The following is a 13,491-nucleotide window of genomic DNA, read 5'->3' as shown; positions in this document are numbered from 1 at the left end:
TGTCAGGACAACGTCTGGACGACAGCGACAACTTCACCAATTGGGCGGCCAAAGAACCCAACAGCTGGATGAACAAAGAACATTGCGTCGTGATGTACGATGATGGCTTGTGGAATGATGACGATTGTGGCGTACATCTTCACGCTGTCTGCGTTAAGTCCACAGGTGAGAGCTTGGCACGCGCATTAAAGTCTCAGCCGCTCCAGTCGCCACGTCAATCACACTTGATGGAGCAGACCAATGCATAGCATAGCAGACCTGCCTGCATAAGGGTAATCAAAGTAGAAAAATAACATTACATTTTTTATATTTTCTTTATATATATATATATATATATATATATATATATATATATATATATATATATATATATATATATATATATATATAATTTTATTATTATTCTAATTATATTTTCAAATATATTTTTAGTTACTTTAATATTAAATTAGGGCTGTCAAAAATAGTTAACGCGTTAACTAATTTATATCCTTAATTACGTAACATTTTTTAGCATAATTAATTTAATTTAGCCTGCGCACCAGAGCAAGCACGCCTCGGGTCCAACGGGTCTGCCATCATAGCGCAGTGGCAGGTGGAGCGTCCTCACAGTCCCAGAGCACAATCCCTCATTGTTCATAGTAACACATTTAAAGTGGGATTCAAATGTTCTACTGCTATTCAAGAGTCAAAGTATTAGAGTATTAAGTATTAGTTTTGCTTGATTGGCATAGCCAATTCATTTGGAGCTCTTAATACATAATGATATATATCATCATTTATCTTTTTATTCATTAAATACAGTAAAAATGGGCATATTTCAGACATAGTTAAATTAATCACATGGTGATTAATCATGATTAATGGGTTAAAAATCTGTGATTAATCTGATTAAAAAAATTTTATCATTTGACAGCCCTAATAAAAATATGTTTATTATTTATGTGGCGGAGAGGCTTCTCGGGTTGTGAGATGTCTCGTATAGGTGGTGTGTTCAAATCAAAGAACACGGAAGGTTGTCCTCTTTTGGTGATTTTATTTAGGTTTATGCTGTGGTAATCTATGACATACATACAAAGACAAATACACAATAAATGATAAGTAACGTAACGTAACTCATATTACACAATTATAATGATAAGCCAAAGGCACGCTACACACTGAAATCAACCAAGGAACCAAGCAAACATGAGGGTCACTAAAACAACAGTTAGTCATGGCTAGCTTAGATACTGATAGTGAGCCTAACTCCGTGAAAAGGGTGTCCCAACTACTCCACAGCTCCCACAACAGAGCCAAAAACTCACCTCTATGCATTCGCGCACAGCATCAACCTTGTGAAATGATGTATGAGGCGCAATAAGGCTTAGAGATCTATGAATTGTTCAACCGGAAAAAAAATGTCCCTGTGGTGTGTTTACTGACCGTTGAACACTGTAGGACAAACGACACTCAAAGTTGAACATTATCAATGATACAATGCAATGTAAATTATGGGCTTTCTAACAATTTATTTGTTACTTTTTTACATTTCTGTGTTACACACATTATTATTACTATTATTACTATTATTTAATATATGTTTTTATAACTTTGGCAGCTTACTAATTTCCCAGAAATGACAATCACAATATTTACCTGCTTCCTCTTTGTCTTTTTTTTCTCCTTTTTAATTGTCCAATCTCCAAAAGTGAACAAAAGACCAGAAAAGGTTGCTAGATTTGACGTTAAGACTGCTCCTTCCTGCTACATTTTCTTATTCTCTGCCGGCTTTAAACGACTTTATACTCCAGTGACTATTATTGTGTAAGAAGTTTAACCTGCAACAGGGTGCCTGTTCTGGCGATCACGTCTCACCTTCTGGCGGCACCTAGTGGCCAATGGGGAACACTACGTTCACAAGTAGAATGTTTCCTCAACCTTCAGCACAAAATGGTGTTTATTTAATGAAGTGGGATGTGAAGCCACGTGTGGTAACTCTAAGGTGGTATCTCTAACCCAATCCATTACAGGAGTGCCAATCCTCAGCCACAATAAACTGCCGTGGGCCAGTGCTCAGGCGTTCTGCAGGAAGTATCACCGGGATTTGGTCACCGTGTCCAACGAGCAGGACAACACACGCGTCATGCAGCTGCTCCATTCAGTGCAGAAGGCTTGGATCGGCCTTTCCCGGGACTCCTGGAAGTGGTGTGACCGGAGTAACGTCACATCAGAGATGTGGCAAAGCGGACAACCCGACAACAGGAGCCGGAATGAGTCGTGCGTGGCGGCTGATCTCAACAACGCGGCTCAATGGAATGACTCCAGTTGTGATTCCCGACGTGCATTTATTTGCTCTGACGGTACGAGACGCATGCTGGTGCTGTTTAGTGCCTGATAAAAGGAAGCTTGGTGGGGAAAGAATGACTCCATGACTTCATATTCCCTTCCAGAGGTTCAACCCAAGTCAAAGCGACAGATACGGTTGAGTGTGGCGTGCAGTAACTCCTCAGTGGACCTTAGTGAGCCTGCGGTGATGGAGGACATCTTCAAGCAGGTAGAAAGGCCACTTTTACTCCCGGGATAATGTCGTCACTTCATAATGTCGCTGTTGTGTTTTTGCCAGCTGGAACGGCGTTTGCAGTGCAGCGCCCCCAGCAAACACGTCAAGCTGAGCTGGGTCCGCCGGGCGGATGGCAAAGTTTTCCATGAGAAGCCCAAGAAGGCAATACACTAGCTCACTGATGGATGCATTCAATAAATGACGCACACATTGGTCCAAAATGGCTTGCTAAGACAAAAATAAAAGCCAGGGGGTGTCTGACAGAGTCGTTCATTCGTTACGACTCGTGTCTACATAATGTGGTTGAGTTGACAAAAAAACTTATTCTGTGCAAACGGTTAGATGGGAATTGAATGCTCGTTTTGATTCATGCTAGCATACAGTGGTGTGAAAGTCTTTTCCCCTACCTGTTTTCTTATTTTTGTTCCACTTCAATGTTTCAGATCATCAAACAAATGTAAATATTAGTCAATGACTACACCACTCAACACTAAATGCAGTTTTTAAATGAAACCTTTTATTGTTAAAACCAAGGCTGTTAAAGTTAACGCGTTATCAGACGTTTCCTTCAACGGCAGTCATTTTTTGATGATAAGTGCACTCCTCCTATTTGACCCTTGGCCCACACCGTAGATTGATCGAAGCACAGTAACTCACGGGAACTAACCAGTGCTTTTCACATTTTTACATCACTTTGATGATTTTGGCATTGAACTGCCAGCTAAATTGGACTTCCAGCTGCTATTGACGGGCTGTCAATCTGATGACCGCGGCTGAAGTCCAGTGTTTTGCTAGTGTTAGCCATTTAACATGGAACTAGCACAATGATGCACATTAGCACTCAAAGTCATCAAATCTTACCTTTATGGGTTCCCACATAGTATCAGCATTTGGGAGCAAATAGGAGGTGAAAGAAAAAAGGGGGAAACTCCATCCAAATACATCCATACAGCCCTCTGGGCATCGGAGAATGGTGCATCAATGACCATCAGCAAAGTAGGACAAATACAAAGGGTTGTGTCTGGAAGGGCATCCGACGTAAACATTTAGCCAAACCAACTATGCAAACCAACAATATGACTTCCATACCGGATCGGTCAAGGACCGGGTTAACAACAACCGCCATCGGTGCTGTTGACGTACATCAGGGGTGGGCTGATATTTTGACTTGTGGGCCACATTGAGTTAACAAAATTGTCCGGGGGCCCAGAACGTATATTAAACACACACATACACACTATTTTATGCTTATTATTTTCCTTGAAAAATTGGTCTAATTTGATCTATAAAAGTGTTATACTACCAGCTGTATGTTCCCTTTTTAAACATTAAACATCAGACCACAGCAAACTATGTAATTACATTTTACAATTTTATTGTTTTTTTTGTTTTGTTTTTTTTACTAAATAAGACATCCGACTTGGAAGTCATGTTGCCAGTTTGGATGTTAAAAGTTGAAATACTTACAAAGCGTCTGGCAGGTCGGATTCAAACGCTTCGTGGGCCACATGTGGTCCCCGGGCCGTAGTTTGCCCATCTCTGACCTACAGGGTTACTGTTGGTCAAAGAAGGAGAGGAGGAAGATGTGTCTGTAAGAAGAGACAGAAGAGGAGCGCCAAGAACCTAGAACTGACAGTAGGGCCTTTGAATGTTGGAACCATGACAGGAAAAGGTAGAGAGTTGGTTGACATGATGCAGAGGAGGAAGGTAGACATACTGTGTGTCCAGGAGACCAGGCGGAATGGTTGCAAGGCTAGAAGTTTAGGAGCAGGGTTCAACCTCTTCTATCATGGTGTAGATGGAAGAGAAATGGAGGAGGAGGACTTGGTTAAGAATGTCCTGGAGGTAAAAAGAGTGTCACATAGGGTGATGAGTCTGAAGCTAGAAATTGAAGGTGGGTTGTTCAATGTTGTTAGTGGGTATGCCCCACAAGTAGGATGGGAAATTGTGTCTGGACCTTGATGAATTGATGCAGAGCATCCCTAGAAGGGAAAGAGTTGTCATTGGGGCAGACTTGAATGGACATGTTGGTGCAGGAAATAGAGGTGATGAAGAGGTGATGGGCAGGTTTGGTATTCAGGAGAGGAACGCAGAAGGACAGATGGTGGTTGACTTTGCCTGTAGCGAATGCGTTCTTCCAGAAGAGAGAGGAACATAGGGTGTCCTATACGAGTGGAGGTAGGAGTACACAGGTAGACTACATCTTGTGTAGACGCTGTCATCTGAAGGAGATCAGTGACTGCAAAGTAGTGGTAGGTGAAAGTGTAGCCAGACAGCATAGGATGGGGGGGGGTGTAGAAGGACCCTCATGGTGAGGAAGATGAAGAGGACCAAATGGTGGAAGCTGAAACAAGAAGAGTGTTGTAGGACTTTTACACCTTTGTCACCGATTCTGTTCACAATTTTCATGGACAGAATTTCTAGGTGCAGCCAAGGTGTTGAGGGAGTCCGGTTCGGGGGCCTTAGGATCTTATCTCTGCTGTTGGCAGATGATGTGGTGCTTATGGCCTCATCAGGCTCTGACCTTCGGCGTTTACTGAGACGGTTTGCATCTGGGATGAGACTCAGCATCTCCAAATCAGAGGCCATGGTTCTCAGTCGGAAAAGGGTGGAGTGCTCCCTCTGGGTTGGGAATGAGGTCCTCCCCCAAGTGGAGGAGTTTAAGTATCTCGGGGTCTTGTTCACGAGTGAGGGAAGGTGGCAGCGTGAGGTCGACGGACGGATCGGCGCATCCTCGGCAGTAAACAAAACATGAAACAGTGGTCAACCTTCCAGGGAGTGACCTCATCCAAGAGGTCCAAAAAGACCCCGCAACAACATCCAAAGAAGTGCAGGCCTCCCTTGCCTCAGTTCAGGTCAGTGTTCATGACTCCACCAGACACTGGGCAAAAACGACCTGTATGGCAGAGTTCCAAGCCCAGAATCACTGCTGGACAAAAAGAACATGAATCAATCAAATCATCTAGATGATCCCCAAGACCTTTGTTTTCTTTTTTTCTCCCTTAATGATAAAAAAGTTCCATTAATAAACTGTATTTTGTGTTCAGTTGTGTTGTCGTTGACTAATATTTACGTTTATTTGATGACCTGAAACATTTCAGTGTGACAAACATCCACCAAAAACATTTTTTCACACCACTCTATGTGTTATTAGCGCGCAGGCCACAGAGCTACGAGACCTGAGTTCGATTCCACCTTCGGTCATCTCTGTCTGGTGCATGCGTGGGTTTTCTCCGGGTACTCCGGTTTCCTCCCACATTCCAAACACGTTAGCTTACCCACGTTAGCACACCCCGAATGTGCAGCATGAATCAGTCCATATACGTTTATAAATCCTCTTTTTTTAAACGAACGTCATCAGCACATACTGTATTTACGTCTGTACAGCAGCGATATGGCAGGAGGCTGAAGTTTGGCTGCGCTGCGTCACCAATCGTTACGGTAGTGTTGTGCGCAAGTCAGTAACCATGGTGATCTGATGACTGCCGTCGGCTGTAAACCAAGCAACGTTCTAAGGAAAACTCTCGCTCGACGACGGTATGTTTTCATATATTCGTAATAATCATTAATAATAATAAAATGTAATAAATTTGAAATGATCAGTCATAGAAATTGTCTTTAATTCAATTGTTTAGTTGGGCGGAGCCGCCTCTTTGCTTCCGTCGTATGGCGTTAAACAGAAGTTTCGTGATAGCTTGACGTTGCACACCATAAAAGTAAGCTAGAAAGTAAAAGTTAGTAAGAAAGTAAGTTCGAGGATAGCAATATATGGATAATAATATATGTCATAACTATACACACTCTTGGACTTATATGGACTATTTTGGCTACTGGTATGTTTGATTGACAGGTGTATTCAGCAGCAGCAGCAGCAGCAGCTTTTGAAGGCGTTTGACAATATTTGTGTAAAAGATGGAGCCGATATTGGAGACCGACAGCGAGGAGCTGTCAGAAAGTGAAGACGACGACGAGGAGGAGGAGGAGGAAGAGGAGGATGAGCAGGAGGAGAAGAAAGTCAGAGAGTCTCCTCCCAGTGAGTACCTGTGAGTTACCGACACACACACTTTGCAACCTCATCATTTATAATTGTGTGTAAAGAGTCCTTGTGGTTTTGGAGTGTCTGTTTGACTTCCCGTTCCCGCCGACTCGTTGCCCTTTGTCCTCGTCATCCACTGTGAGTGGCAAAAAGGGTTTGACAGGATCAAGTCTGCCTAGCAACAAGTGGAAACGCCACTACATTTTGAAGATGTCTAAGGCCAGGTGTCTCCAAGCAGGTCTGCTCCGCTCCTTCCCGACTCGTACAAGCAGAATTCCCCTGACGAGGTCTGCCTTTTGGCCATTGCCGACAACTTCCGGCGCCAGTATCGTCTTTTGTGTCCCGAGCGCAAGCCTCTGTTGCTCTGCCCCATCAACGAATGCGGCGTCAAGGTAAGCATGACAACGCCACCCGCATCTCTATCGGTACCGCCGCCGTGCGTGATGCCTTTTTGCGTGATGCCTTTTTGCGTGTAGAAGTTTGTGTCGACCACTCTGCGACCCACCATGACCATCCACCCGCAGCTGCTCAACTGGGAAGGATGTGCCTTGTTTGTGGCCGACTTCCTGTCTCTGACTCCTCTGGAGCCGCCTGTGGAGCTGGTGAGCAACATGGCCGATGCAAATAATAAAGCATGTTTACGACTATTTGAAGATGCGAGTGTGTTCCAGCCCAGGTTCTTGTTCTCCGCAACATCAGTGCTGCACAGTCAGACGGCAACGTGTTTCGAGTACGCCTCTGTCCTTTGCAGTCTTCTGCTGGGCGCCAACTACGACGCCTACTGCGTTAGCGGCTACGCTAGCAAGGAGATGTGCCTACTGGACCAGAGCCTGGACGAGTGCCACCTCATGGACACCGAGGCCAAGGTAGGCGTCACAGCCTGCTGCTTCTCTCTGTGAGTTATCCAATGTGATGGTGCCAGCAGGTCACCAGCGCCAAGGCGAAGGTTGAGAGTGAAACCGGGCTCAAACTTGAGCGGGAGGTGAAGAGCCGCTTCTTGACCAATCAGGCCAACAAGGAGCGGGAGGAGGCGGAGGCCAAAGCCAAGCCGCATGAGGTAACGTGACACAGGAAGTCTGAAATGACCTTCAGTTAATTTCACATCTTGTTTTTGTCGGGTACCTCCTCTGGCAGGAGGTTCTCCAGCCGCCCGTCGACTCACTGAATGGTCTGCGGGTCCACTGCTGGGTGCTGGTCCTAGCCGGGTGCCGCAGCGTCCAGGAGAACTTCTTTATCGACCCGCTCACGGGAAAGAGCTACAGCACCGCTTATGACCACTTCCTGGGGGTGGAGAGTGTGTGGAACAACTTCAACTACTATGTCAACATGCAGGACTGCAAGGACGGCTGCGCAGTGAGTGCACTAGAGCACAATGACCTGTTTGCAACCATCGTAAAATCTCGCTAGCATGCTAGCAATGCTAACATGTTAACATTAGCATGCTAATATCTAACATAATGCCTACCTAATGAAAATGGCTTAAAATGCTAGTATGCTAATGTTAGTATGCTAACACAGCATGATAGTGCTCAGTCTTCATATGAGTGTTTACCCATGAAAACGAATGAAAATGCTATTATCCTCATAGTAATATGCTCATATTAGCATGATAGCAATGCGAACATATTAAGGTTAGCATGCTAACATCTAACATAATAATGTCTACCTTATGAAAATGGCAAAAATGCTACCATGCTAATGTTAGTATGCTAACATCTAGCATGATAGTGCTCAGTCTTCATGTGAGTATTTACCCATGAAAACAGCTATAAATGCTACAATGCTAATATTAATATACTCATGTTAGCATACTAGTAATGCTAACATATTAACATTAGCATGCTACCATCTAACAATGACCTCTACCTTGTGAAAATGGCAGAAATACTACTATGCTAATGTTAGTATGCTAACACCTAGTATGATAGCGCAGTGTACCGGGAAGGCCAAATGTTGCTCTGACTTATGCTCTGCTCATTTTTCTTGTGGCCTTATAATAACAAATGCCAAAAATGGTCCTTTTTTGCAATGTTAAAAGACGGTGATCCAGATCAGCACTGAAATTGAATGACTCCTTCTATGCCCCTGCAAATTTCATCCAAATTTCATCCAAATCCATTCCGAACATTTTGAGTTATTGAACACCGACAAATAGATGAATGCCGGCAGAACCGTAACCTCCGCGCTGTGCTTGGCGGCAGTTCAGGCCACATTGTGTTTGTGCGTGCGTGCGTACGTAGGAGCTGGTGTTTGACCTTCACGACATCCGGCTGTGGGAGCCGGTCTTGTTCGGGGCCACTAGCAAGAGACAACTCTTTCTCAATGTCCTCAAGAGGAAGGAGATGAAGATGATGGGCATGACCTGGGTACGTGACTGTTCGCAATAAGACAGGAAGTAGCCGCAACCATGAAGGATGACGTGCTGCCGTGTTTGAAGGAGGAAGAGGAGGAGGAGCAGGAGCTGGTGTATGAGATGCCAAGGTCCTGGGTTTCCTACATCAACATCACCAAACAAGGTAGCATTTTTTGCATGACATGACAGTCCTAAAGCATAAGACCAGTTGAAAAATTGCTAGAATATGCATTTTGCACATTTGGACCTTAATGAGGTTTGAAGTAGAGCAAATATGCAAAAGCAAGAAGGAGTGCGGAAAAAGTGACTCAGCGGTCAGTGTGACAAAACACTACCGTCTTGTCCTGCTAAGGCGTATGATGTAAGACAGGGTGCTGCTCGTCATTCAGACTTGGAGACACGCTGGCCAGGAAGCAGGAAGCTGACACGCTACAAGAAAGCCCACCTGGAGACCTTTGCTCCTTACCTGCGACTGGACGGGCTGGTGACCCGACTGACCGTCTTCAAGGACCTGGACTGTAAGTGCACATGCTAGCTTGGATGAACGTGTGTGTGTGATGTGTCGTGTGTGTGTGTGGCAGGCACAGAGACGCTGACGGTGAAAGAATGGTACCTGGACAGAAACGACCACCTGAAGGAGCGAGAAGTCAACAAGGTCTCTGGCATCACCATCGAGCGCTTCACGGCAGGACGACAGTTCCACCTGTTATGTAAGCCAGCACTATTCTTGCTATATTATCAGTACTACTATACCACTACTGCATTGTTTGTGTGTGTTGTTTCCAGTCCACAGGTTCACGTCCACGGCAGTAGAGGGCGGCGAGCACGAGATGGAGTTCAGCGGCGCTCGTGTGGACGGTCTGGTGAGGCGCGTGGACAAGCCGGAGGAAATGACGGAGACCTTCGAGGGCCGCGAGGACTTTCTCTACTATCGCCACGTGGTTTTCGAACAACCCGTGGAGACGGAAGACGACGATGTCGACCCCCAGCCGGAAGAGAGACCCCTGCTGGTAAGTGGGCTCGATGGTCACTTCATTAGGTACTCCTATCTAATGACAAACCGAGAAAAACACGTTTCATTTTTACTGTTTGTTCAAAATATGTTAATAAATCATGCTGTGTTGTGGTTGAATAGTTATTAATTAAAACATGTGTATATTTAATATATTAATATTTTCAAGCGGCTAAATCAAGTAATATATATAGTATATATATATATATATATATATATATATATATATAAGGCATTGAGGACTTTGTGATGTGTAGTATTCTACACTAGTCACAAGGTGTCAGTAATGTTACTGTAATGTTCGGTGAGACACACAAGCACCAGACTTGAACAACAGGCAGGTTTGAATGAACCAATAATCTTTAACATGGGCTACTGTTGCAGCCGTAACATAGGCCATGTCTTATTTATGGCATATTTCCTGTTATTATGCCTACTATATTGGGTAATAGCAATTAAACGGTGTCTATAGGGGTGTTATCTCATGTCCAGAGGGCTCTAATAATATTAAAACCTGTATTTAGAAGGTCTTAAACAGGTTTTCTATGCCCTAACTATGAAAACATTCCATTTATAAGTTCCCTTATGTGGAACCGCCATAAACAAAGGATTACTGTAAATAGGAATAATCTGCTGATTGTTGCTGGGCGAAGTTCCTGGGGCTCATCCATCACCAAAATGATGACGTAACTAGACATCATCTGTCCCAGCATCAACTTGCAGCTGTCATTAAAGCTTCATGAAGTATAGAGGTGCCACTGAAGTGCCACCAAAGTGGATGGAGTAGAATGTTGGCTGCAGCTTGTAGTGGAGTCTCCTTGGTGTTTGTGCCAAACAGAAAGTGGTGGAGCGCTTCCACAGGAACCCAAAGAAGGACGCCAACGATGATGTGGCCGAGCGAGTGTTTCTGTCCTCCCAGAAGAAGGTAGAGGTGACGTACCACCTGGAGGAGAACAGGTTCGTACCGTGCGTGAGGACCTTCGTCAAACCGCGGGAGTCGCACGGCTTCAAGGCCGACTTGGTCTCCGGCTTCCACGTGCGTATTGATGTCTTGCTAGAGTCCTGACGAGCCGCAGAGGCTGCATCTTGACCCTTGAACTCCCGTGTGTAGGTGGACCCGACTAAGAAACCTCTGCACACGCTGGCGCTGTACGACCTCTTCTCTGCGCTCGCCAAGGCCGAGAAGGACGTCGAGCTGCAGATCAAGAGGTCCAAGAGAGAGGTGAGGGGTCACATGACGGCGTCTCATTGTGTGAACCTCAACTGCAGAGAATACTAGGCCTTATGATGAAACGATAATGAAACCAGAAGATCATAGCGCTGACATGGCATCCAAACAAATCAACATATAGCTGACAGCCACCAGGGGCATATTTATGCTCTGCTATGTGATGTGTTGATGATGGTGTGTGTGATGTCAGGTCGGAGACATCGTGTCCTGCAGAGAGCAGGAGGAGGCAGACATTCTTCTTCACTTCTCGCCGTGGACCACCACCGGTGCTGCCAAGGCCCGCAAGCAAAGAGAGGAAATGGTTTGGTTGTGACGCACACATCACAGCAGTGTCCTGGTGTGACCATTGGAGAGGGGCTGTCACACACAGCTGACCTCTTTTGGCCTCACTGAGCACTTTTATCTGGATCTGCACCACACGCCACCAACTAGCCCTCTCACTGTGTGTGTGTGTGTGTTCAGGATCGCGTGGCGGCCGAGGAGCAGAGGTGGTTGCATGAGAAGGAGAAGGACTACCTGGCCCCCTTCCTCATTCGACTGGGCAACATGGAGAACGTGAGCGCAGACGACGCGAGGTGCCTCTACGACGACTGTCTGAGCGACTTCAAGGAGCGCATGGTCGTGCAGGCCCGACTTATCCAGGATCGCCACGACCAGGTACGCCACCCACGGACCCATCATTTGCACTTCAACAAGACCAGCCATCACCCACTCTCCATGAAGTGGCCAGTGTGTCACGTGCATGCGTGTGTGTGTGTGCGTGTGTGTGTGTGTGTGTGTGCAGGCCACACAAGCGCTGCAGAAGAAACAACTACACTACCAACACAACCAGATGAACATGAGCCACCAGGAGGAGAAAGAGTACCAGGCCTTCTGCGCAGAGCACACCTTCCAAATACACATCGCCAACGAACGCCTCAGCATGTACGTGCGCACACACACACACAGACACACACGCAAGTGAATTATTAACTACGAGTGTTTGCAGGCACAAGAAATCAGTTGCTCAGAGGTACCGTGCACTGGATCAGAGGCTCAAACAAGACCCACGACTGGCACCTTACCTGCTCAGCTGAACGCTCTCACTCTCTCCAACACAGCATGTACACTCGGTGTGTCACTGTCAGTCGAATAAAGTGTGGAAAAAGGCGAGTCCAGCTGATGTGCCAAGACTACATCACGTACAACAACACACAGCCACAAGTTCAAGGGTGCAATGTGCACTGCAGGCCACTAGTTGGCCATGTCTATGGCTCACTACAGTGTGAAAAAACGCACAAATACCACTCTACTCGCACTGGTGGGCTCCGAATAAGGCTTGCTGCTGCTCTCTGCTCACGTGTGGTCACCTCCTTGCTGAGTTATGGCACCATGTCTCCAGATCAGACCCAATCTGAGGCCGGGCGTGTTGTCCTGTTCTTCCCTGTCCCTCCCTGTCCCTCCTTGTCCATTCCTGTCCTTCCCTGTCCATCCCTGTCCGTCCCTGTCCATCCCTGTCCTTCCCTGTCCTTCCCTGTCCCTCCCTGTCCCTCCCTGTTCTTCCCTGTCCTTCCGTCTCTCCATGTCCATTCCTGTCCATCCCTGTCCTTTCGTGTCCTTCCCTGTTCTTCCCTCTCCTTCACTGTCCCTACCTGTCCTTCCCTGTTCTTCCCTCTCCTTCCCTGTCCCTACCTGTCCTTCCCTGTTCTTCCCTCTCCTTCACTGTCCCTACCTGTCCTTCCCTGTCCATTCCTGTCCCTCCCTGTCCTTCACTGTCCCTCCCTGTCCATCCCTGTCCCTCCCTGTCCTTCCCTGTCCATCCCTGTCCTTCCCTGTCTTTCCCTGTCCATCCCTGCGCCTCCTACACATTTGTGATATGCAGACTGATACAGACGTATTGATACCCTCTCTTCATGCTCTAAAATTGATTCTGAAATCCAAATATCGATACTTGATTTATTTCTGTTAAAGGGGACATGTTCCCCTTTTCTGACCTATAAATGTAGTTAGACTGTTTGCACTCTTTGCACATTTGGAAGTGAGCCCTGAAAGAAGTTTGGAATGCTCTGAACGCTGGTCTTGTGACTGGCCGGTGACTTCCTTAGATGGGCGTGCCGGTGTATAAGCTGTGACCATTCACAGCGGAGTGGGCGTGTCTGGAGGTGGAATAAATAAAAACAGACTGGAATAGGTGCAGATTCTGGAAGATCTAGAAAGCTTTGTGTACTTATGTTAATTGAAGTTAATAATTTAATAATAATTATTATTATTAATATATATCTATAATTAATATAATAAATGATATAAATAACGATAAACGAGGGACCGCTCTACTCAC

The 13,491-nt window shown here is 45.9% G+C and overlaps 1 protein-coding gene across 8 annotated transcripts; it reads left to right on the top strand.

The window, feature by feature from the left end:
- The first annotated feature begins 5,942 nt into the window (after positions 1-5,942).
- Positions 5,943-12,670, top strand: ccdc135 (coiled-coil domain containing 135). 8 transcript variants are annotated; one of them, XM_058051520.1, is made up of 19 exons: positions 5,947-6,079; positions 6,178-6,258; positions 6,393-6,585; positions 6,814-6,970; positions 7,055-7,180; positions 7,250-7,444; positions 7,501-7,635; positions 7,713-7,931; positions 8,819-8,944; positions 9,016-9,094; positions 9,321-9,449; positions 9,513-9,641; positions 9,718-9,941; positions 10,782-10,979; positions 11,055-11,165; positions 11,365-11,475; positions 11,637-11,831; positions 11,959-12,098; positions 12,163-12,668. In XM_058051520.1, exons 3-19 carry the CDS (start codon positions 6,455-6,457, stop codon positions 12,248-12,250), a joined length of 2,493 nt encoding a protein of 830 aa, XP_057907503.1. In that variant the 5' UTR covers positions 5,947-6,079; positions 6,178-6,258; positions 6,393-6,454; the 3' UTR covers positions 12,251-12,668. The 8 variants fall into 8 exon arrangements, with proteins under 8 accessions (XP_057907508.1, XP_057907503.1, XP_057907501.1 ...); XM_058051525.1 differs by lacking the exon at positions 6,178-6,258 and having other exon boundaries at positions 5,943-6,079; positions 7,103-7,180; positions 12,163-12,670; XM_058051518.1 differs by lacking the exon at positions 6,178-6,258 and having other exon boundaries at positions 6,455-6,585; positions 12,163-12,667.
- The last annotated feature ends 821 nt before the right edge of the window (positions 12,671-13,491 follow it).

This window comes from Doryrhamphus excisus, chromosome 16 (genome assembly GCF_030265055.1).
Source record: "Doryrhamphus excisus isolate RoL2022-K1 chromosome 16, RoL_Dexc_1.0, whole genome shotgun sequence".
NCBI classification, from domain to species: Eukaryota; Metazoa; Chordata; class Actinopteri; order Syngnathiformes; family Syngnathidae; genus Doryrhamphus; species Doryrhamphus excisus.
Note: the sequence above shows the minus strand (reverse complement) of the source record. Positions and strands in the feature narration are given on the sequence as shown.

What these genes read in the sequence shown, in the direction of transcription:
- ccdc135 (XM_058051520.1), top strand. Translation starts at nt 6,455, where the DNA reads ATGGAGCCGATATTGGAGACCGACAGCGAGGAGCTGTCAGAAAGTGAA. An exon ending in CATCAACATCACCAAACAAG is followed by an intron (nt 9,095 to 9,320) that starts GTAGCATTTTTT and finishes CTCGTCATTCAG; the next exon opens with ACTTGGAGACACGCTGGCCA. An exon ending in CGGAAGAGAGACCCCTGCTG is followed by an intron (nt 9,942 to 10,781) that starts GTAAGTGGGCTC and finishes TGTGCCAAACAG; the next exon opens with AAAGTGGTGGAGCGCTTCCA.